The 25,512-nt window shown below is 46.4% G+C and overlaps 1 protein-coding gene across 1 annotated transcript in view; it reads left to right on the plus strand.

Moving 5' to 3' along the window:
- Positions 1-25,512, plus strand: part of SLC4A5 (solute carrier family 4 member 5) — a 125,929-nt gene that overhangs the window by 74,407 nt on the left and 26,010 nt on the right. The window contains exons 10-19 of the mRNA XM_054018141.1: positions 4,358-4,445; positions 5,121-5,275; positions 7,848-8,009; positions 9,254-9,428; positions 10,205-10,338; positions 11,420-11,691; positions 21,651-21,712; positions 23,290-23,490; positions 24,338-24,451; positions 25,195-25,308. Of these exons, the coding sequence (XP_053874116.1) occupies positions 4,358-4,445; positions 5,121-5,275; positions 7,848-8,009; positions 9,254-9,428; positions 10,205-10,338; positions 11,420-11,691; positions 21,651-21,712; positions 23,290-23,490; positions 24,338-24,451; positions 25,195-25,308 (1,477 nt within the window). The remainder of the gene's footprint in view (positions 1-4,357; positions 4,446-5,120; positions 5,276-7,847; positions 8,010-9,253; positions 9,429-10,204; positions 10,339-11,419; positions 11,692-21,650; positions 21,713-23,289; positions 23,491-24,337; positions 24,452-25,194; positions 25,309-25,512) is intronic.

Raw genomic sequence — 25,512 nt, forward strand, 5'->3', positions numbered from 1 at the left:
GCATTTTTTTCGACAAAGAAAAGTTTCAGCCAAAAAACTTTGCCCACCTCTAGCAGTATAGCATGTTACCTTCCATGTTAGCTGGGACAACATTTTCTTCCCTTGTCTCAGAAGGCTATGGATTCCTAAGGTCTAATGCACTGTTCAAATGGCTCATGTAACTTTCACTAATGATAGTGGGGCAGTCAGGTCCTACATGAACTGGAGAGAGACTAGAGCTTTTATTAACCTATATTTTCTTGCAGCATTTGGTGGATAATTTGGGAATCAGGACTCCTGGGTTCAGTTCCCAGCTCTGCCACTAAATGGTATATGAATCCCCTTTCCTGCTCTGTGCCTTAGTTTCTCCATGTGTAGAATGGGTATAATGATACTGACCTTAAGTGTTTTGATATTTACAAATGAAAAGGGCACAGTGGATGAAAGGGGTCTGCGCAAAGCATATGCACCACTTAAACGCTGCTTATACTCTTTAACTAGTGGGCTGCAGATTTCTGGGTCTGCTTTGCTCAGGGGCATAGAATATTCTGCAGAGCCCTTGGTCCACCCCCGCTCAGCTCCATACGTCAGTGCCCAGAAAGATGGAGATGCACGTCTCTGAACTCTAAGCTCTGATGTTGGCTCTTGCTCAGAGGAAGGTTAATGTGGCACATAGCCTTGTGCTGGCCCACAGAACAGGGATGAATTTCACTCGCTACTAATATTCCAAACTGTGCTTCGCTTCAGATTGTCAAGGCAACTGGTTATGTAGCTTGTTTATTCGCAAAATAACTTCTTCCAATTATCTAATTGTTGGTTCTGATGATCAGCATGGATTTGCAATTAGGCATCCTCAGTGGAGAGGAACTCAGGAAGCACATCTGCCAGTATTGCATCAGATATATTATAGGGCAAGGGTGGGCAAACTATGGCCTGGGGGTCACATCCAGCCCTTCAGATGTTTTAATCCAGCCGTTGAACTCCAGCTGGGGAGCGAGGTCCAGGACTTGCCCCGCTCCAGCCGGGGAGCGGGGCTGGGGGCTTGCCCTGCTCCATGCATGCCGGGTCTCTGCGCGGCTCCTGGAAGCAGCAGCATGTCCCCTCTCCGCCTCCTATGCGTGGGGGCAGCCAGGGGGCTCCACACACGGCCCCTGCAGCTCCCATTGGCTGGCAACTGTGGCCAATGGGAGCTGCAGGGGTTGCACCTATGGATGGGGAAGACACAGAGCCTCCTGGCTCCGTCTCTGCCTAGGAGCCAGAGGGGGGACATGCTGCTGCTTCTGGGAGCTGCTTGAGGTAAATGCGCCCCCCCCCGAACCTGCACCCCTGCCCCGCTCCTTTGCCCCTGCCCCAGCCCTGATCCCTCTCCCACCCTCCGAACCCATCAGTCACAGCCCAGAGCACCCTTCTGCACCTTCAACCCCTCATTCTGAGCCCCACTCCAGAACCCACACCCCCAGCCGAAGCCCTCACCCCGTCCCGCACCCCAACCCCCAATTTTGTGAGCATTCATAGCCCGCCATACGATTTCCATACCCAGATGTGGCCCTCGGGCCAAAAAGTTTGCCCACCCCTGCAGGGCTGGCTTTAGCAAGAGCGGGGCCTGATTCCTGGGGGCGGGGCTTGCTGCAAGCCCCGCCCCCAGGACCCGAGCCGCGCCGCGGGGGAGGGACGGGGGACGGGACGGGACGAGCCGCGCCGCGGGGGGGAGGAGACGGGGGGACCCGAGCCGCGCCGCGGGGGGACGGGGGGACCCGCGCCGCGCCGCGGGGGGGACGGGGACCCGCGCCGCGGGGGGGGGGGGACGGGGGCACCCGAGCCGTGCCGCGCCGCGGGGGGGACGGGGACCCGCGCCGCGCCGCGGGGGGACCCGAGCCGCAGGAGCCGGGCTGGAGCCAAGCCGGGCCAGAGCCGCTGGGGCCTGCGGGAACAGGCCGCGCCTCCCCGGAGCCCTTCTCCCGCCCCCACTCCAGCTTACCTCGTGCTGCTGGCCCGCCCCTGCTTAGATTCGCGGGAAGCAGGGGAGGGGGCGGGGCGTGCAGTGGAGGGGAGGAGGGGGAAGTGAGCTGGGGGCGGGGCGGACAGCTGCAGCGCGGGGCCCTCTTGGCGCGGGGCCCAATTCAGCCGAATCGGCTGAATCGGCCTAAAGCCGGCCCTGCACCCCTGTTATAGGGAGTTTAAATGCCTCTTTGGAAAAATAACATTTGACACTTGGGTTCTGGAGGAACCCACATAAAATCACATGCTTATATTAGTATGTTTGATATAATATTTAGTATTTTTGTAGATATTATTCTAAATATTTAAGTACTTTAATCAGTTTCTTTTTAAATTTTAACCCAGGGGTCTGTTTGGGGGAGCCAGAGTGAATCATAGAATATCAGGGTTGGAAGGGTCCTCAGGAGGTCATCTAGTCCAACCCCCTGCTCAAAGCAGGACCAACCCCAACTAAATCCCTAAATTGCCCCCTCAAGGATTGAACTCATAACCCTGGGTTTAGCAGGCCAATGCTCAAACCATTGAGCTATCCCTCTCCTCCCCAACATTGCCCTCTGGTTAGGCACTAGCTTAGGACTTGAGTGACCTGGATTCAATTCCCTGCTCTATCCACTATTTCCTGTGTGACTTTCGGCACATCACTTGACTTACCCATCTGTAAAGTGGGGATAATAACACTTCCCTCCCTCTCAGTGGTGTTGTGAGGATAAATCAGTTAAAGGTTGTGAGGCTCAGAGATTAGAGTAATGGGGGGCCAGATAAGGACCTAAGATAATAACTGTAGCACAAGATCTGGTCTCCTGATGGTATTTTCACCATTCAGGAACTGACAGACCATCAGAAGAGCAGATCACATTTTGGGGATCCAGAAGTGCCTCCTTGAGACTTTTAAAAAAATATTTCCAAAAGCCACGAATGAAACCAAGGCAAATATTTAGCCCCATGGGCATCCCTGCCAGGAACTCGTAGACATCAATAGGATCTGGCTTGCGTTGCCAGGACTTGCCGGGGCTGCATACAGCAGTAATAGTGGAATGCTTTGGGGTGAGATTCTCAAAAACTCTCCACGGTGGCCTAACTCTGCTCCCATTAAAGTCAGAGAGCTTTTGGAAAGCTCCCCTTTTGCATAGTGATCAGAAACGCTGAGTTGTTCCCATTCGGATAGCCTGCGTATTCGTCTCCAAACTGCCTTGTGTCCATAGGTGCTGGAACTGGGGGAGCCGAAGGTGCTACAGCACCCCCTGGCTTGAAGTGGTTTCCATCATATCCAGGGTTTACTGTTGGTTTCAATTGTTCTCAACACCCCCACTATACAAATTGTTCCAGCACCCCTGCTTGAGTCTGCAAAACGGTTCTGGGATTCTCACGAGAACAGGATTTCTGGTACTTGTGGGTATTCAAGGTTTCCTACATGTCAGGTCACACATCCCAGTGACCAGCCACCTTGTGTAGTTGTAACCACAACCCTGGTTACATTATCTGTGGGATTGAACCTGGGTCCTCTGGGCCTACAAGCCTCTCTTGCTTGTAATAAAGGGCCAGATCCATTAACTGAAAGTCAGTAGCAGGCTCATTACGTGTTCTGTGCTTTCTAGCCATTAGAAGGGGACAAAGAGCCATGCTGCATTAGTGTGGGTTGACACACAAACTAAAGCGCCCATTGAACTCGATGGAGAGAAGAGAAGAGTGAGGGCGGAATTGATAGCAGCCTTCAACTACCTGAAGGGGGGTTCCAAAGAGGATGGAGCTCGGCTGTTCTCAGTGGTGGCAGATGACAGAACAAGGAGCAACGGTCTCAAGTTGCAGTGGGGGAGGTTTAGGTTGGATATTAGGAAAAACCATTTCACTAGGAGGGTGGTGAAACACTGGAATGGGTTCCCTAGGGAGATGGTGAAATCCCCTTCCTTAGAGGTTTTTAAGGCCTGGCTTGACAAAGCCCTGGCTGGGATGATTTAGTTGGTGTTGGTCCTGCTTTGAGCAGGGGGTTGGACTAGATGACCTCCTGAGGTCTCTTCCAACCCTGATATTCTATGAGAGACTCCCCTGGGGTTGCAGTGGGAGCTGGATTAGGCTGTATCTGAGAGAACCAACTGGTAAAAATCCAAGGGCCTAATCCTGTATTTCTTGAGCAGCTAAACTTAGTGTTTAGACAACTGCTTACATAGGAGTTCAGGACTGGAAGGGACATCCTGGGCCATTGAGACCAGTCCCCTGCTAGTGCAGGTAACCTTGTCATATAACCCTGCTCGTAACTTTATCAAGCTCCATCTTGAAACTAGTTAGATTGTTTAGACCAGATCCTGCATACTGGCAAGAGTTGTAATTTAAACCACAGACTGCAAAGATGGCCATTAGCTCATGAGTTCTGTTCTTTTACCAGGTTCCTTTTTATTCTCCTGGGTCCTGCAGGAAAGGCAAAATCCTACAATGAAATCGGCCGAGCTATCGCCACCCTCATGGTAGATGACGTAAGTAAATCTTATGATATGGCAGAGCCGTGCTCCTGTTACATTCCCTTCACGTGCACTACATCCAGGCGATCCGTATATTTATGGGATTTCCCAAAGATGAAATGAGACGTCCCATCAGAGCTCCAGGACCAGAATGAAAATCATAAGACCAGTTTGGCAGGTGCTGTAAAAATCCGTGCAATTCCGTGGAAGTCAATGGAGCTACATCAGCTGAGGGATCTGCCCATAGGAATAAAGTTAAAATATTGTAATGTGTGTGTGCGCGCCCATCCACTGCTGTCCTCCCCTGGATAGAATCCGTTCAGCTGTGTGTCATAGGTTCCATATTGCCAACACTTAGCGACGATTCTTCTTTCGTTCAGATGACAGGGAAGTGGGCTTTTGGAGCAGGAGGGTCTGAGTTGAGTCCCAGCGAATGTGTGATATTCCAGCATGCAACAGACTGACACCCATGAAGTCCTAGCTAGCCATGGATTCATTCAGATATTGTTCGCTAGCACAATGTTCATGCTAGCAATGAGGGAGCCACAATCCGTGGTCCAAAATCTCTGTGATCTAGAAAGCATGTTAGATGAAGCCTGACCCTTCTTCTAGCAGAATTGGTTCTTTCATCTCTCCTACTGCCTAGCTAACAGTTTACCTAAACCGTTGGTCTTCTCTGTGTATTTCTAGCTTTTCAGTGATGTGGCCTACAAAGCCAGGGACCGAGATGACCTGATTGCAGGAATAGATGAGTTTCTGGATGAAGTCATTGTCCTCCCGCCAGGGGAGTGGGATCCAAACATTAGAATAGAGCCACCCAAAAAAGTACCTTCCGCTGAGAAGAGGTAGGTGGTATTAATTGCAGTGCAGTTCATAGTGCACTGGACTGGGACTCAGGAGACCTGAGTTCTATTCCTGGCTCTGGTACTGGGTAAACTTAGGCAACTCCCTAGCCTCAATTTCCCCATCTATAAAACGGCGATAATGTTAATTACCTCCCTTTGTAAAGCACTTTGAAATCTATGGATTAAAAAGCACTATAAAAGAGCTAAGTATTATTATTAGCGGCATAATGAGCTTGATTCTGTTCATAGTTACAGTGGTGTAAATCAGGTCAATAGACTTACACTGGTGTAAAACCAGCACGACCAGTTGAGCAGCATCAGACTCGATTAGCTGGAGCCACGCTGAATTTTGGGTAACAAATCCAATGAAATGGATGAAATATGGCAATTTATTAGCAGAATTTGTATTAGCCTGGCCATTACTAACCTAGCATTTCAGCTTCCATGGTTAGGAACTCAGAATTATCCCTTTATAGACAAATGTAAACGTAGCTAATATGAGGAATCTTTAAGGAATCTGCCTTGTATAATATTTTGTGTCTCAATGCAAAATCACTTAAGTGCCATCTCTTCTTTCAAGCCTAGATACAAGCATTGAAGTCAGATGCTAAGTAATCTGTGAGCATGTAACCCTCTAAACTGAGGGGTACGGATTATGCAGGGGTCCGTCCGTCTCTTGTGCCAGGGCCGGAACGCTCTGGAACAGCATTCCGGCACTTTTGCTACATGGAGGACCCCATTTTGCGAAGATAAATACACTAAAGATTGTGAGGTGCTCCCTTACTGTGGCATAAGATAGAAAGCTTCCATAGCACTTTTAAGACTTGCCAAACTCAAGCGTTTTTATTCACCTTCCGGGTTTTGAGCCTTTTAGGGTGGCATCTGCACAGTGAGCAGCAGCCCATGGCAGCAAGCCTCAGAGCCCACATCTACAGATCCAGGCTGGCGCTAGAGTGCTAAAAATAGCCACGGAGACATTTGGGCTCGGGCTGGAGATCAGGCTCCGAAGACTACAGAGGGGGTGTAGCTCTTTTTAGGACCTTAGCAGGAGCCCCATGAGTTTGTAGAGCCTGACTCTGAGACTCGCTGCTCCGGAGCGCTGCTCACTCTGTAGACACACCCTTAGAGGTCACATTTTCAAGTTTTTCTCTGCAACCGGTTTCTCTGGAAACTTACTTTTTAATGTAAAAGCTAGCTCAACCCCTGCCTCAAGCAGCTGACGCATTAATGAAAAAAACACCAAATTTCACAACTTGCAGGACAATCACAGGCAGTGAAGAGTTGCTTTTTGGAGCAAGAGAAATGCTAGATCCAAATGACATCTTACCGAAATAGATCCCACTTCTGGCTACAGTACGCTCCGTTTTTCATGATGTATTAATCCAATAACTAAAGGTCGATTATCTCGCAGTTTGTGCACATGAGCTAAACTGGAGTATGTGCGAGTTTTTCTCTTCCTATTGGTAGGAAAAACTCCAGGAACAGGGAAGATGGGTGGAGAGTGGAACTAATTTCCCAGCTACATCTCCTGGGTGACCCCCTGGTGGCCAGGTTTTTCAGAAGAGCAGTGTGTCAGGTGGTAGTGAAGAGAACGCTGGGGGCTGGGTTAGATCTCTGTCCCTCATGGAAAGCTTTGTTTTCTCAAGGAAATCCAAATGTGGGCTTTGTGATTCTGCAATATGCACCATTCCTCACCTCTTGTGCTGGCCGTTGATACAATGTGGCTGGCAGCGGTACAAGGGCTGCTTGTGGGTCAGTGGAAGCAATTTCTATACATATCATCTATAATCTTCTAAGGTGACTGTGAGGCTTGAGGAGGTTCTGTGTAAATTGATAAATAACAATAGGGTAATGATCTATACCGTTAAAAGAAATAACAAGCACGTGGTAGCTGGTATAAAACTCAAGGCTCCTACACAACCCTTGGCTTTTGTGTAGACTAGACCAGGTTGTGCAAAAATCTGTCTGCCTCATCCGCAATCACAGAGTCAAGTCATTCTGTACTTCACTCTGCAATAAACAGGCAGAGCCCTCCAGTCTGGCCCAGTGTCCAGAGCACTGGACTGGGGCTTAGGAGGCCTGGGATCTATTCCTGGCTCTGCCACTGGTGTGTTGGGTGACCTTGGCCAAATTGATGTGCCTCAGTTTCCCCATCTATAAAATAGAGATGATCCAGTGAAGTGCTTTGTGATTAGATAAAACATGCTCTAGGAGAGCTAGGTGTTTTTACTTACTATTGGAAGACCTAGATTATCCTAAAGGCAAATCCAACCAAAAATCAAAATGCTGCCCCAGACACAACTGTGCTAAAGGGAGGCCCTGTGTGTACAGCCGGGCTCTTGGGAGTCAAGACTCCTGGAAGTCCTGATTCTCCGTGTGACCTTGGAGAAGTTGCTTCACCTCCATGTGACTCGATTATCCCGTCTACAAAGGGGAATTAAGAATGACCAACACCTCAGGGGGCAGGGAGGCTAAACTCCCACTGGTTGCAAAGTGCTTTGAGTCCTTCCTGGGGTGAGGGGAGATGCTGCTGAAGCGCTGTCGTTCCAATCATGCCCCCAACATCTCTCAGGAAATCAGTGTTCTCGCTGAACGAAGCAGGGCAGATGAACGGCACCGCGGGAGGAGCGGCAGGAGGGGGCGGCGGCGGAGGTGGAGGGGGCGGCAGTGGCAGTGACGACGGAGAAATGCCAGCTGTGCATGAAGTTGGGGAAGAGCTTGTCTGGACGGGCAGGTAAGCAGAGCCTCAGCCCCTGAAACATTGTGCAGTGCACTGGTGAGAGTGCCACATGGTGCCAGCCTGGGTCCTGTGCTTTGGGGCAATATGCTGTCAGCCCTCTCCTACAACCTCCTCCACCTTCTGGCCTGGCATCTTCCCTTCCCCTTCAAGGATAAATGAAATTCCCCTCCCCACCCCAGATACAAGCACCTCTGCCCCTCTCCCTGCACACTCCCCAACGCCCCCAGTGGTGATAATGGTCCTAGTCCTCGCCTCCCAAACTGCCCTCCCCCCAAGTGTCCATGAGGCCTCAGTCATGCTTTGTTTTACACAGATCCTTACAAAGGTGAAGGCCAGCACGATGGGTATTGGTGCAAAAGTGCTTTTGAGGGTGCACAATGGGGAGTTGCCCACCCAAGGGCTCACATGTATGCACAATTGCTTATGCTTGCAGCTGAATGCCAAGAAGCAAAATTTGCTTGACCTAGTCTCCTGGCTAAACGCTTCCAGGAAAAGTAGGAGCAAGTGTCAGGCTAGATTCCGCCTTGGGGTCGGCATGTGCCACAGAAACATCCATGCCTTAGAACGCAATCCCTGATGCGTACGGATTACCTGGGCCTCATTGGTTGCTTGTGCCCTCCTCATCCGTTCGTTGCATTCACCTGTTCTCTCATACTTAAGGTATGTCTATACTGCAATCACAGGGTGTGTTTGCAGCTTTTGTAGCCGTACCTGAGCGAGCTTTAATCAAGCTAGCACAGCAACTGGACCAAGAGAGCTGGAGCAACACCAGCTCCAGTACCCAGTACTCCAAGCCCGCCTGGAACTGTGGGTACTTACTTGTGAGGCTAATCCACTAAAGCTTGATTAAAGCCAGCCTCGGATAGGTCTGCATAAACTGCAGTCACCCCCTGCTATCACAGGGTATAAAACACCCTCGTGAACTCTTCGGGACAGGGCCGCATCCTTGTTATGCATTTATACCTAGGGTGACCAGACAGCAAGTGTGAAAAATCAGGACAGCAGGTTGGGGGGTAATAGGATCCTATATAAGAAAAAGACCCAAAAATCGCAACTGTCCCTATAAAATCGGGACATCTGGTCACCCTATTTATACAATACCTAGTGCAGCACGGTCCCGAGCCATGACTGGGGCTCCCAGGCTTTATGACAATGCAAATAATAATCCTAAATGGCCTAGTTCCACTCAGAGCTCATGGGATTGCCACATCTGGGACCCTTCTGCGTGTCTCCCCCAGGTTTTGCGGCGGCCTGTATTTGGATATCAAGAGGAAGTTGCCCTGGTTCCCCAGTGATTTCTACGAAGGCTTTCATATCCAGTCTATCTCCGCCATCCTCTTCATTTACCTGGGCTGCATCACAAATGCCATAACATTTGGGGGGCTGCTTGGTGATGCTACAGACAACTACCAGGTAAACCAAAGAGCTGCCCGGGGAGCTCTCCTCCTCCTCCGAAGGATTATTAGAGCTGGACCCCAGCCAAAAAGTTTGGACGCAGATGCCCCGATGTTTGCAGGGTGGCTTTTGTTGGCACGTACCTTAGCTGTGCTGCATGGTGAGACGTTGCAGCTTCTGCCCCTTGCTACACATGTGGCAGGTAGCAGGATTCACAGCAGATGGCTATAACCCCTATGCAGCAGGCCATGTTCCTTTGGCGCTGCAGCCAGTTCTCCTCCCTAATGTGGTAGGTAAATACCCCTGCCCTGTGGCTGGGAGAGATTTCCACTCCACTGCGGTCCGTGGTGTGAAAAGCCATTCCTAGCTAAGACATGGACATAACTGTCACTCAGCCTGAGGGGGAGACTTGAGGGATTGCAGACTCCAAACCGCCACGTCCGAGTCCCACAGATACCTCACAGTGATACGAATCTATAATGAAATCATTGCTTCTGCCAGTGTTTGCCCTGCCTGTGTGTCGCACGGCACCTGGGCTAAGTGTGGTAATTCACCAACGCCCATTTGGCTTAGTATCAGCCCCAAAGCGCTGACCCGTGTTTTGAGGAACGAAGTGGGAATTCTTGTGCTGCTTGATTCCAGTGAGACACAGGCCGGGAAGAATGTGCAGGAGAACTGGCGCGAATGTGTTCTGCAGCCACGCTCTGTGATTAGACCTCCCCTCAGCACGACTCCTCTGGTGCAACCCAGGGCACGTGTCTGACTGTCTCCTCACATTGTTTCTCTTCCCAAAGGGGGTCATGGAGAGCTTCCTCGGCACAGCGATGGCGGGCTCCCTGTTCTGCTTCTTTGCCGGGCAGCCGCTCATTATCCTCAGTAGCACAGGGCCCATCCTCATCTTCGAAAAGCTACTCTTCGACTTCAGCAAGTAGGTGGAACTCGCTCAGAATAGCGGCCCTCACAGCGGTAACACCAAAGGGGGCAGAGGCACAAGCGCAGGGCAGGTTCAGTCACTGTTGAGGCCTACATAGCGTCCCTCTAGCCATGTCATTATGGCGGTGGGCAGCATTCCAGGTGGGTCTACCATAGAGAAGAGGCCTAGAGAGCCTTCTCCACAGCTCTGCAGGTCTCCCAGTGAGAACAGGAGCTTGAAGCAGGTGCTCAGGAGACAGAGGGAGCTCCGCCGTCTTCTCCCTGGCTTCTCCACAGTTCTCTCTACTCCTTGGCGGCTGCTGGGAGAGCTCCCCCAGCGGGTTTGCTTACTGGGCAGGGCATCAGCAATCGATCCAGGAGACTTAACAGGGTGCCCAGCGCTCCCCGGCCCAGTCTTGGCAGTCTCAGCCCGATGGCCGAAGACTGGATGGGCCATGGAGACTGAGTCACCTCTGACCCTTGTCAGTGGCAGCCGCTGCGCTGGTTAGGGGCACGTTGGCAGGGCAGAGTGAGGAAACTCGTGCCAGACCTGTCCTGTGAATGACTCCCTTGGTGAGCAGAGACCCTGTCTGGCGTTCTCTGCTTGGTGTCCCCTACTGGGGTTCTTCTATTGCTCCTTTGATTCCATCCCCATCCCTGTGCCTCTTATTTGTACCTCACAGAGCTAGACAGGAAGGATGAGCCAGTGATTAGGGCACTAGACTGGGACTTTGGAGGCCTAGGTTCAGTTCCCTGTTCTGCCACAGACTTCTTGTGTGACCTTGGGCGAGTCACGTAGTCTCTGTGCTTCAGTTCCCCCTCTGAGTTGGGGATACCAGCATTACCCTATTTCACAGGGGTGTTTCAAGGATAGATGAGGATGGAAATGGAGGCCATATAAGTACACAGACTCTGGTTTCTTTTCCCAAGAAGGTGGCCATTATCATTGGTGTGAAAGGGCCCCTGTGGGGGGCGGGCTCTTCCTTTCACTGGAGATCAGATACGGTGACACTTTCCATGAGCCCTCAGTTCCCGTATCTCTCTTTCCTGAGCAGAGCTGTTGTTTTGTTCTGACCTTCTGTTGTGCACAATTCCAGAGGCAACAGCATAGACTACATGGAGTTCCGTCTGTGGATCGGCTTACACTCTGCCCTACAGTGCCTTATCCTGGTGGCTACAGACGCCAGCTTCATTATAAAGTACATCACACGCTTCACTGAGGAGGGGTTCTCCACCCTCATCAGCTTTATATTCATCTATGATGCTATCAAGAAGATGATCGGCGCCTTTAAGTATTACCCTATCAATGCAGACTTCAAACCAGACTACGTGACCATGTACAAATGCGAGTGCATTGCTCCTGACCCAGGTGAGTCCAAGTCCTATTCCCTGTTGGGAATTTTACTGTGAAATTGCTGATTTGCTTGAACCACGCAGCTGTCATGCTGAGGTCCAGTTCTTGAGAGAGAGTGCTGCACAGCTTCCTGATTGGTCCTTGCAAATTGCGACCTGGTGGAGGGGCGGGTAGCCTTTGCTGCATGAGCTTCATTTGGTGATTTACTCCAGCAGCTTGTTTTAAATGGAAGCAGTGCTGCCTAGTTGTTAGAACACTGGACTGGAACTTAAGAGACCTAGATTCTCTTCCCAGCTCTGTCACTGGCCTGCTGGGTGAACTTGGACAAGTCTCTGTGCCTCAGTTTCCCCATCTGTAAAAATGGGGGAAATGATACTGACCTGCTTTGTAAAGTGCTTTTGAGATCTCCTGACAATAAGATTATTAAATCTTGGTCAGCTGCACTTTCAAAGGACATTCCTGGATAGAGTTTCACCCCTCCTCCCCACAATAGAGCAGTTAGGATGGCAGTGCCCGTTCACCTATGGTCACAGTATCTCTGGGTGGATTACAGTGTCATCCCACAAAGTATGGTCTCTGTCCAACGGGGATTTGGGGAGTGATCTCCCCACCAGCAATATGTTCTCTACTCTGGTTCCCTAGAGCAGTGCTCCCAAAAGGGAGCAAAAAATTAATAAAAAAAAAAAAAATCTCCTTGGCAGACCAGCCCATCCCCGGTCACTGAGGTCGTGTAGCAAAATACCTCCTCTATAGATGGCCAGACCTAAAACCATAGGAATTAGGGATGGAGAAGACTTGTTAGATCCAACTTCCAGCCAATGCTGGATTGTTCCCAAGAGTATATTCTTGAAAGGCTTTATCATCTCCAGTTTTAAGTGTGCTCAGTGACAGGACTTCCAGTGGGACATTCACGAGGTTTCCACAACCCTTTTGACTGGTTCACCCCTTGGTCCTTTTCTAGAAATGCGTCTGTTTCAGAGTTGGGGGTGGGGGTTTTTGTTCTGATTTTTAACAGCTTCGTCCAGTATTGTGCTGATTTCTACCACCGCAAAGATACAAAGGGATAGGGCAATTAAAGCAAAACGACATTGGGTGACAGGAAACCAAACTTTTTCCAGAGCCAAGATGTACCCATTCTCTGCCAATGGCTGTATTGAAGAAGGCTGTAATTCAGGCTCATTTCTATCACACCAAAACCAACCCAAACAGCTTTTTATTTTCATTTCATCCTCAATATTCATATTTGCTCTTGGAAGTTAATTTCCAAATTCTCCAGAATTCAGATTACACTACTCAGAAGCGCAAAAGTACTATTAGCACTCAGAAGAGAACAGAGTCATTTATTGTAATGTTATCAGGAAACGTTTTCCCTCAAAATTGCTGATTTATTTAAGGGGAGAAAAATGCTCTGGGAGATTTTAAAATAACTATGGAAGGAGAAGGTAGAAAGGTACGACAACACACACTTTGGAAATAGAAATAAGTACTGGCATGCCAAATAACCTCCATAGACATCTATCTGATTGCACTTCATTACATGTTTAGCTGCTTATCTGATATGCTAGAAGTAACATCTGTCACATTTTTTGGTTTCTTTTCTTGACTCATGGTTATCAACAATTGGCATTTGTGCTACTGAAAAACCACAACACTGTGTACAGTGTCACCTCCAGCTCAGAGACCATGCTGATGAGCACAGTTACGGATACCTAGACTGAGCATATTGCATCATCTCATTGTGACACAGTGGGTACGTCTACACAGCAGCCTGGGGTGTGATTTGCAGCTCCAGTAGGTGTACTTCTGGACTAGCTGTACTCTAGCTAGGTCTGCGAAGCTTCTGGGTCCAATACACATTGGTGCAGCCGCATCACTATTTTTAGCAAGCTTTTTATGTCACATGTTGACGTATCATCTTAACAGGAGGACACTGGGTTGTGATGCTGTACCATGATGTCACGATTTCACTTGTGAAACCATTGACTGTGCCACCAGCCTCATGTCTTTTCTTTTTCTTCTTACGAAGAGTGTCACATTATAACAACCTTGCAGCCGTTCATCTCTAAACTAAGGGCTTGACCCTGCAAGGGCTGAGCACTTGGGCCTTATCCAGTGAAAGTCTTAAGATGCGCTTAAAGTTAAGCACACAAGTAGCCTGACTGAAGTTGATGAAACTATGCAGATGTTTAAAGTTAAGCACCTGTTTAAGTGTTCTGCTGAATTCAGCTAGAATGCTTGGTAGAGGCTTAAATCGATATAGGACTCTCCACTCACGTTCCCCATATCTGGAGATTCTTAGGGACTATATTTGTTTCCTCTGAAGCTGAGCAGGCAGAAACACGCTACTGACTGCTGCAAGTTCTTCCAGGGTTGTTTTGGTCTGGAAGCATCTCTAAGTTTTTTTTTTTCACCAACAGTTCATTCAGGGCTAATCTACACTACCACACTCCATCGGCCCAGCTGCACTGCTGGAGTGCATCTGGCGAAGACACACCGTGGCAACAGGAGAGCACTTTCCTGTCGACGACATTACTCCACCTCAACGAGAGGGGGAAGCTATATCAGCAGGAGAGCGTCTCCCGCTGATCTAGCGCAGTGTGCACACCACTTTAAGTCGAGTTACGTCGCTCAGAGGGGTGGCTTTTTCACATACCTGAGTGACGTCACTTATATCGACTTAAGCGGTAGTGGAGATAAGCCCTCAGCAAAGACCAGAAAAAGTGAATGGACTCTTGGAATTCTTCAGTGGTGTCATTATTGTGTTTTCTCATGTTGGCAGCACCCTGCTCTGCATTGCAGTGTCTGTTTCGCTTCTTGTGCTCATCCTGCCAAAGTTGCCTTGTTGGAACTTCAGTTTGCACCTTTGAGCTGACTGAGGAAAAAAGTAATATCCCATCTCGAAATCTATCTGCACTGAAGTGCATCACTGAGCATTTGTGCACAGTTTGGTTTGTTTGGTCCTTTGCCATCTTTATTCTTGTAAAATCATAGAAACTAGTGACTGACGGGGCTACCTTTCCATATCCTCAGCCAGTGCTGGCTTGTTTCCTACAGTGTGTTCTAAAATGTCTTGGCCAAAGTTGGTAAACTGGTCTGATCCGAATATTAAATCTGCTGAGCAGTAAATGCTGCCACTGAAGCTTTTAGCTGGCTTTGCTCGTGTTAAATATTGGTTTGTTGAAGCTTTTTCCTACATCAGTAGCAAGTAACCTTTCAGAAAGACCTGCTGTCAGCATAAGCATTCTTCCCCTTTTTTGTAGAAACATAGGAATGCCCATATACCAGACAGAACAATTGTCCATCGACCCAGGTCTCTAGCATCCTATCTCTAGCATCCTTTATTAGATGCTTCAGAGGAAATAGAAAAATTCCTGTTCCGACACACAATTGCATTCAGTCCAAGTTCTGCAGAAACCCGCTGGATTGTTTCCTTGCCAGGCGGTAATCAGTGGTGTTCTGTTCTCACTTGATTCACGTGTATCCTTTTTGCAGTGGTATAATGCAGCAGTGTGCTTTGAAGTACGAGCATGCCATTGGAGCATTGGTGTTGGAGCTTGGGGTAGTGGTTAGAGCAGGGAACTCGGAGCTAGGACTTTTGGGTACTATTCTTAGCTCTCCCACGGAAGCGCTGTGTGTGTGCATGGGCCCATTGCTCAGTTTACCTAATGAAACATTGATACTTCAAGGGTAATATACTTGGTGCATGAGCATCACTGGAGTTAGGTTTCTCCATGGTATACATGATGTATCAGATAGAGTCAAGGCAGCTGATGACAGAGGGCAAGGGACATTTCCACAGTATATATTAAAGGTCGAATAGAGCTGTAATACAGTGGCAGGTTCCAGGAAGGCGCACAGGCATGCAGGGATCTGCAGGTGCGTTAAGATGCAGAGCTGTTTCCGACACCTCATACTGTCAGCTGGGATCCTGTTAGTTCCCACTTACAGTATTAGAGGGGCAAAAAGAACTAGGGCCTGAGACAGTGTGTGGTCCTCTAGGGTAAAAACTATAGGAACAACCTTACAGAAAGCTTAAGAGATTTATGTTTGGTTGTTATAAGATAACAGTAAAGACAGACTCCAGGAAGGGGAGGAGCTAAGTTTGGATCAGATCTGGGGTGTGCATGTCCCGTTTGCAGCAGAGTGGGGACTTCGCCTGCTTCTTTGAGTCCTACGGGCAATTTCCTTTTGCTGCCTTGCTGACACATACCTTCACGTTCTCTAAATGTGGACAGAAAACAGCAGCTCTTTTCTTTTTGAAAAACAAAATATTTTCTGACTTGGAATTTACAGTTTAATATGATTGGAAACCTGTTCCTGTTAACGTGCAATTGGTAAGGTCATCTCAGTGATATGTACAGTGCCATCCTGAAAGATGCATGTCAAAATATTGCCGGCTGCTGTCTGCCAGGAATTCTCCGGCAGAACACGGAGTACATGACACAACCATATGGAATGCAGACGGAGAGACAGAGGAAGCTAGAGAAGGAAACCAGCCCCCTTACAAGTCTATGTCCTTTCGTTGATTTAGAAATATAGACTACCTGGTTTGGGCTACTGGCTCCTATTGCTGAGCTATAGTTCTCTGAGAAACTATATATATATATATATATATGACTATATGTATTTTTACTGCCCATTCCAAGTCCTGCTAGCTACTACAGTTAGTGCAACCACTAGCTCACATACCATCTCCAATTTCTTCCCTTCAGAATCATCCATCCGGGCTGGTTTGAGAAATTTCTATCTGAACTTTTGTCTATTGGAAAAACTGGATTTTTGACCCAAAAATGAACATTTTACCAGAATGGGTCTGTTTCTTGGAAAACTACAGTCTTGATAAACAAAAAAATTTTCAACTTTTTGGCCAACATTTTATTAGTTTTCAGTTGCCAAAAACGGGGGAAATCAGGGGTTTTTTTTATGAAGAGTCAGAATTTTCTGCAGGAAAACCCCTTCATTTTCCAGCCAGCTCTCTCATGCAGATCTCAGTGAATTCCCTTCCTGTTTGGAGAAACTGCCAAATATTTTAAGGCAAAAGGTTTGGATTTTGTTTGAAAGAACCACAGCTAATACGAATAGAAAGATTTTCAGGACACTTACATTTCGAGGAAAACAGGAGAAATTTGCGTTGATTTCACGCACACGCATGCACACATACACACACACTTTTTAAATATCATCATCCTACACTTTTAGAAACTCAAATATAACATCATCATCCTAGTGCAAATGAGCCAGAAAGTGAAACTGAACATACATACACTGAAACTGAGCAGTCTACTTTCACTGAGTCTAAACTGAGTTGAATCCATGCAAATAAAATTTATGAATAATGAAAAGTAAATTAATTTTTTATATTCCAGTTTTAATCAGAAGAGATTTTTAAAAAAATATATTAATTTAATCTTGAAAGTGCCTCTTAAATTTCAGTCTGCATAAATGGTTAGATTATTTAGCCTTTTTTTCAGTGAAAATTGAGTTTTTCCTGAGATTGAAAAATCGGCTGTCTTCGCAAAAATGTTGCCTATTTGTTTGGCAGGAAAATCAAGCCTCTTAAACTGGCTTAGAAATTCTAACTTTTTCTTTTCCAGGTCTATCTTTAATCGCTTTTCTTAAATCTTCCCACGTTTTAAAACTCTTGACTAGAGAGGCTGCAATTTCTTGCCACCAGGGGATCAAATTCTGTTCTTGGTGAAGTCACTGCATATCTAGAGTCACTCCACAGACTTCAGTGGAGTGATTCTCATTTAAAGTGATGTAAGGACCTGATGCTGTAGAAACCAGCAGTGGTGCAGGATCAGGCCCTCCCTGAGAGTAGAATTTGACCCTTTGAGTCGTCTTTTCTGAAACAGCACTTCCCACTCAGTGACCACAGGCCTGCTAGTGATAGTAGGGTCTGAAAAAGTGCTTCCCCTGCATGGGCACAGCCTGAGTGACCTTTTGAAGCATTAAATATAGAAGAGGGCCCTCTCTTCAGATTTCCCTATCTCTGTCTCGTGCAATGCAGAGGGAGACACGGGCCGTTTTAAAAAAGAAATGGACTATCGTATGTGCAAAGTTACCCCAAAAATATTCCCCAAACGATGGTGAACTTTTCCAATTTGATTAAATGTTGCACATACACACACCTTTCTGCAGAAATTTGCTAACACTTTATTTTTCATACGTTGCTGAGCAATACCCAAATGGAAGGCATCAGTAGACAGAGGCAACAGCTGTGCAAGCTGAAATCCACTAGTCATCCAAAAGACGGGTGTGGCAGTGCAGGCTTCCCCCATGCAACCTCGGTTCTGACTGGGAAAAACTCCAAGCATGGAGTTACATTGGTTTAAAATCAGTGTGAGAACAGAATCAGGCCCTTCATCTCTAGGGATGATTTGCTAGCCTAGTCTCCATGTCTCATTTGACCTCTGAGACCGCCCATCTATTACAACCAGTTGTAATGGTGGGTTAGTGGGTTCCCACAAACTGCTCTGAGACCTGCCCACACATTTCACATGTGTCTCCTGTGAACACCATCTAGGATCCAGGTTTGAACTAGAGGGAACTAAATCAACTGTCTGATTTCTGAGGACATTAGCACCAAATAATGTTTCTTTTTGGCTTCATCATAATATTCTTTTTAGCAGGATGGTCTCCTGTAGTAATAGCTTCCTTTGAACTCAAACCCATATAGGGGTGTAGTGACAGGTGAACTATACAGAAGCGCGTGGGAGTCACAGGGCACTTGCTGCCTTTGGACTGTGTCTCTAAACAACATGATCTAGCCTACAGAGACTGAATTACTCTCACTCCCAGTGGCAGTCCCTTCAGGACAAAGTTTGAGGCATGTTGGCGAAGTCTGTGTGGACAACTAGCCTTCTTTTCATCCATGCAGTATCTGTTCTTTGGACAGACAAAGGATTTCAGTCTCCAGAGCTGTCAAGCTGGCATCTTTTACCATCATTGAGTTAATTTAATAATAAAATGTATTTTAAGTGACTTAAAACAGCTGAGCAAACCAAAACCACACGTATCTCCTGTGTTACACACAACCCCAAAGTCCACATGGAAACACCATTCTTCTCTAGAAGTTTTTCTACGCTGTAAACCCTCAGTCTCCTCCCAACAGCAGCCACACTTAAACTTGTTCTTTCACCCATGTTGCTCTGGGCATCTAATAAAGTGGTGTCAGATTTGGACATTTTACTCTTCCAGATATTGAGTGTGTGTTAATCTCCTTTTGGTCCTTTTATTTATTTTTGTTAGTTAGTTCTGATTTTTGACTATTGTAACTGATTTGTACCATATTTGTCTCTGCTGCACACATCTATTTGGCTGCTTTCAATCTCAAGTGAGTATCACTTTATAAATATTAAAATTATTTAATATTTGATACTCTTACCCTTTTGTTTTATTTTTATTTTTTTAATGTCTCCTACTTTTATCTCGAGTCCAATATATCCATTTGTGTAAAGCACTTTTATGGGCCTTCTCATAAAAATACAGCCAATGCTACAGTGTTCTTTAAGATGGGCAATGAACAATTTAAAGCAGTAGAAATCGCAAATATGTCTGGTTCTGGAAAAGCTAAAGGTTATCGAAAGAAACCTTTAACATTGTAAAGTCTGGAGTTAATCGAACCAAAAGTCACATTAGTTCAGTTTTCCCTTCCTTTTCTCTGGTGGTGGAGTATTGTTTTGATAGCACCAAGGGCTCTGATTCTAATCCAGCAATCACTTCTCCTTCATTAATTATCCTGTGTAGTTCATCGGGGAAAGGAATGACAGCATCTTGAGGCAGGACATTAGATGTTCTGTGTTTTGCCACCTTCAGAATTATAGAAATGTTGGGCTGGAAGGGATCTCAAGAGGTCATCTGGTCCAGTCCCTTGAGCTGAGACAGGACCAAGTCAACTTTAGACCATCTCTGACAGGTGTTTGTCTAACCTGTTCTTAAAGACCTCCACTGACGGGGATTCCACGACCTCCCTTGGAAGCCTATTCCAGGGCCTAACTCTCCTTATAGTTAAACATTTTTTCTACTATCTAATCTAAATCTCCTTTGCTGCAGATTAAGCCCATTACTCTTGGTTCTGCCTGCAGTGGTCATGGAGAACAATTGATCGCTGCCCTCTTTATAACAACCTTTAACATATATGAAGAATTGTTAACTGGATGGGTGGCCCATGGAGACTACAGCTCCCATAATGAATCCATGCCTGCCAAAAGAAACCTCATGACTTTAACAAGTTCATCTGCAGCAGTGAAACAATTAGGTTCAAAACGCATGTAAATATGCATAGGGTTTTTTTCAGTAAGTTTATCCTTCTGCAGGGTATTCTTTAAGCAGGCAATGGGTGTTGCTTACAACAGAAATTCCCAGCTCGTGTTCAGTTTCTACTTCTGAGTCATTCTGCCTCCTTAGGAAAGTCACCTAAACTCTCGGTCCTTCAGTTTCCATCTATACAGTGGGTGGAATAATACCCACATACCAAGGATATTGTCGCTTAATTAAGCACTTCAAAATCCTCCAACAGAAGGCGCCAGAGAAGTGCTCTAAGTACCATCCTTAGTGCTGTGGTTTTGTTTTTCTTTATTCGGGTGTCCAAGTGCAAGAGGTCCAAGTCTCTCCATCCATTTTCTCCTTGAAAAGGGCTGGGTGGGGTTAGAGAGGGAAGCCTCTTTCTTGCAGAGAGAATCCAGGATGGCAATGGAAGAAATTTGCCCTAGACGAGGGGTGACCTGTTGAGCAAACGCAGCTTCTGGAGAGAGAAGGGTTTCTTTTTTCCCAACTTGTTTCTAAAAAGGTGGTCCCCAGTGGATCTCTCCAAAAGCCACAAAGTTCTTGCAGAAGAAGTGACCCTCTAAGAATGAGGGTAAGCCCCCCCTCCAGGAGAAAGAGACATTGGGTTCTCTCCAGCGCCCTCTCCCCCAAGAATGGCAATTCTTTCAGATGGACATATTAACTTTCAAACTATGATCCCCTCCCCATACCACATCCAGAAAAGTGAAGGCTTTGAAGAAGGGAGCCCATCTGCGTCATACGTTCTCTGAATTGGTGGTAAGCACAACTGTATGTTATAATGGCAAAGAACACAATGAACAACTGAGGGGGCATTCAGGGAGCTGGAAGAGGTCTCCTAATGGATGGCAGGGGGCATTGCTTGATTTGATTCGGGGGGGTGGGGGGGCTCCCATTGATATATCTCCCTGGGAGCTACCCAGAAAACCAAAACGGGTTCTTTTATATGGCCACTCTTTTCTTTAGGCTGAGAGGCAACACTTCTGACAGTGGCCTAGGTTGCAGCCAAATGTGGTCCATGGACCAAATGTGGTCATTTAAAGTGAAGGGGAAGCCCACTGACACCACAAATCCCAAGATGCATGGGAGCTGAGTCTGAGGTCACGTGACCTAAGATGACGTGTTGCACCATGGGACCTGTAGTCTCCATGGGCCGCCCGTCCTCGGATAATGAAGTAAGATGCAATCTGTTCCATTTTCTTACAATGAAATGCATCTCTGGGGCTCCTGGCAAGTTGCTAATGAGGCCCTCGAGGGGTCATTTTCTGGTCTAAATGGAAGGCCACACACTATATTAATCCGGGAGAAGTCGCTGCTGGAATTAGAACCAGAGTTTACATTCTAGCTCCCAAAATCTGTGTTCTTCCCTTCATGCTGGTTTCACTCCTTGGTCCCGTGCCCCTCCCTTTCCAACAGGTCTGTAATAATGTGCTTATCCTAGACTTCATTACATTCTTTCCCTTCCATGTAGACAGAGCTGTCTAAATGGCCCACAGCTGTGTGGGACACTAGGTAACCCTTGCTGGGAACTGAACACAGAGTTTTTTGCTCTCTCCTGGGAATGGAAGGGCGGTTACTGGTTCAAGCCAGCAGGGTCTGCTCAGCTTAAACAGGATTTCCATGCTGGATTGAATTTAACTATTTGTTTTATATATATAAAACCTTAATAACAAACTCCTTTTCTGCAGTGAATACAACATTGTTCAATGCTTCAGCTCCGCTGGCACCAAACAACACTAACATTTCTGTGGTAAGTACTTTTGTTTTATGTATATTCAAGTAGCGGGTAGCTGAGCTCTCTGGATCCTTACTTTCTTTCTGGGCTAAGCAAGTAGGACAACTGGGGATCCGCCAGCTAAAGCAGTCACAGTCTTCTTCCAGGGATGCTATCAAAGCCTACAGCGATCGCTTTAGAAATCAACTTCTTAGTTATATGACTTGCCAACCGAATGAATTAAAAATCACGGCATGGAATTAACGTTCAGCTTTGGGGAAGGAGCGGAATGGGAACCGTGTGTCTCTTCGTTCCAGTTGCAATGGCCTGGCAACATCCCTTCACGTGCCCTACCAGGATATTCTAAACCACCAAAGAACAGACTGCGCCAAAGAATCCACGGCAGTGCACGCTGGCCTAGTTAATCTCCGCTGAGTGGCTGTGTATGCAGTGCATACACAATCAGTCAAGCACTTATAAAGCGCGGACCTCACCATTGAATGTGAGGCCTCTCTATGCACAAACTTGCACTGGCTTATTTAAACCAGAGCAAACCTCTGCATGGACACGCTTATTTCCATTTAAGAGCAGGTTATTTCAGTTGAAACAAAAGCTGTTCCTAGCTGACTTACTTGAAATTGAAATGAGCCTGGTTTAAACTGAAAAAAGACCCTCCACAGTGGAACTCAATTTAAAATCACACTTTAAGTTAAACCAGTGAAACTCTGTGTGCTGTGGCTTAAGGAGCTCCCAGCCACATGGGACATGGACCAGAGCAAGGGTTTGTCTACACACGGTTATTCAGGAGTAGCTATTAGACTTTAAATTCACACCCTACCTTAGTCCAAGTTAACTTTCAAGGGTAGACAAGCCCTTAGAAAAGTTGTACCAATTTATAAACCAGTTTAGGGCTTGTCTACACTCACAAGTTAGAATAAGTAGAGAATCCAAAACCATGGGACAGATTGTTACTGTTATATCAGTGTATATTTTACCCTAGCCAAGATACAAACAATGACCAAGACTTTCAGAAGTTGTGAGTGATTCTGGGTGCCCCAGGTTGCGGGTGCCCAACTTGAGATACCTTAAAGGGGTCTGACTTTCACAGGCGGGTGCTGAGCACTTTCCAAAAATCAGGCCCTTTTTAGCGGTCTCAAGTTGGGGATCCAAAAATCACTAGGCACTTTTTGAAAAATCTTTTAATACCTGGGCCCCAGATAAGCTCTGGATGCCTCATTATTAAGAGACATGGTTCTTATCTGGTTTAGCGCCGCTGACGTTTAATGTCACGACAGTGGTCACCCTTAAAAACTTGCCAATTTTGCTGTTGGATAAAGGGATATTGTTACTTCTATTTACAGTTATCCTTATACTTACTGTAGGAAATACGTTGAATACTACAAATTCTGAAATAAAGTTGATTCTGAGCCAAGTTCTTACAGGTGACGGTGATGTGTTGCACTGTATGTTTGATGGCGCACTTTAACTTTCCGCAGAATTATAGTGGCGCTCCTAAGCAGTGCCATATGACTAATTGCATTTGCCTGCACACTAGAATTGCTAAATGTATTAATAATATTTTGGTTTATTCTCTTCAACACTTTGATTCCAAGTACAATGCTATTAATGTAACAGCTCTGGACTGGACCCAGCTGAGTAAGAAGGAATGTCTAAAGTATGGCGGAAGCCTAGTAGGGAAATCCTGTAAATTTGTTCCTGACTTAGCCCTCATGTCCTTCATCCTCTTCTTTGGGACTTATTCCATGACTGTAACGCTGAAGAAATTCAAGTTCAGTCGCTACTTTCCTACAAAGGTAAGAAAAAATACAAAGACCATGAAACCCATCTATATTTCAGTTTCCACCATAAGTTGTAAGCTGGTCCCTTTCAGAGAGACATGGGGAACTTGAAATACAGATCTTGGCCTCCAATCCTGCATTTGGATCTGCATGGACAGACTCTTATGCCTGTGTGTTGTCCCATCAAAGTCAGAGGGCTTCTCTACAGGCACAGATTTGGGTAGATCTAATTGCAGGATCAGGGTCTGATTGAACAAATGTGCAGGTCAGAATGGGGATGGGGGGAGGAATATGAAAAAGAAGTAGAAGCATGCAAGATTTCTAGTTTGGGTGTTTGGGGTTTTTATTATTATGAACATCTCTTTAGCTTGCCCCATGATTTGTAATTAGACACCTGTTCAAAAGAATGTGCAATAGAGTACAGAAGATTAATTTTATTTTATAGAAATCCATGCAAACATTTTCATATTAGCTTTTAGCCTTCCCTTCCACACACTTTATTTTACAACAACAAAATTCTGAGCTTAACCTATCCAGCAGGTGTCCTTTAAATTATTAAACATGAAAGAATTTTAAATATCCCGTATGCTTCTTGCTATGGATGTTCTCTGTTGAATTTTTTGCATTTCACCTACTTTGGACAATGAAAATCTATGAAGCCAGTTTTGCTTTTATTTATGGCCCATTTCACTTTCAGATGTAGCAATGTTTGGGCTGCAAACACTGCATACTGCTTTCATTAGGAGGCCTTTTTTGAGTTGTCCTTTTGTCTCCTAATGTCCCAGTGATGTACTGCATGCTTGGAGATCTGTGAGCCACCCTGTTTAACCAGCCTTTCCCTCCCAACCCCATCTGCCTCCAGGTCAGGGCCTTCATTGCTGATTTTTCCATTGTCTTCTCCATTCTGCTGTTCTGTGGAATAGATGCCTGGTTTGGCCTGGACACTCCAAAGCTGCATGTTCCCAGTATAATTAAGGTTCGAATGTAGCAGTTTTGAGGTTCTTTTCTCTCCTGATTTCTGTCCCTTCCAATTCCTTTCCAGCTAACCCTTGAGACTGTCCTTCCAACAGCTACATTGGGAATGGGATGAAAGGGATTCGGTTTCCAAGACACTTTATTAGCTAATCTGATTTTTTCAGTGGTGAAATTATTGGCAAAAACATTTCTTGAGCACCCCATCTCCCCCAGCCATCAAATTTATGGACATTGAACATCCAGCCTCAGTAATATATGTGCAAACATCACATAGAAAGAAGTTTATCCCTGGCACACAATATACATTGATTAGAGCAGGGGATGGAAAGGTTGAGTCAGTGGTTAGGGAGCCAGGATGGGACTAGACCTGTGGTCAATTCCCTGCTCTGCCACAGACTTCTTATGTGACCCTGGGCAAGTCACTTAGTCTCTCTGTGCCTAAGTTTCCCCTCTGTAATATGGGGTTATAGCATCCCCATTAAAGAATGGGAGGTGCTCACAAGGTAACAGAGTCCATATGAGTACCTTAGGTAGATATTCATGATTCACTAGGGAATGACTCCAACCCCTGCTGAAGCAAGATGATATTGATATCAGTAAATATCCATTCCATTTCTCTGTTGAAATGAATTAGCTAACACTGCGTCTCACATGAATTATTTTCATTCTCTGATTAAAGCTCAAACTCCGCCACTTTTCTGCCTTTTCTTTGTGTTGATTTGTGTTCTCTCCCTCTCTCTGTAGCTACGTAAACTTATTAGTGACTTCTCTATCTTCATGTCCATACTAATGTTTGTTGGTCTCGATGTATTGTTTGGACTGAATACTCCTAAACTGCAAGTGCCTACTGATTTTAAGGTAAAAGAACTAGCGTCCCTTTCGAAGTATTCAGCGCTCTCTGACAATATGTGTATTGTTACAAATCTGCAGCTGTGTTAGGATGTCAGTTATTTATTGTTACTGTTAATTATTTTATGATAATAGCACCTCGAGGGGTGGTGTTGAAAGGAACCCCTGATGGACGTAGCTATGTTGACCTCACTTTTAAATGTAGACCAAGCC

Source organism: Malaclemys terrapin, chromosome 2 (assembly GCF_027887155.1).
Source record: "Malaclemys terrapin pileata isolate rMalTer1 chromosome 2, rMalTer1.hap1, whole genome shotgun sequence".
Classification (NCBI taxonomy): Eukaryota; Metazoa; Chordata; order Testudines; family Emydidae; genus Malaclemys; species Malaclemys terrapin.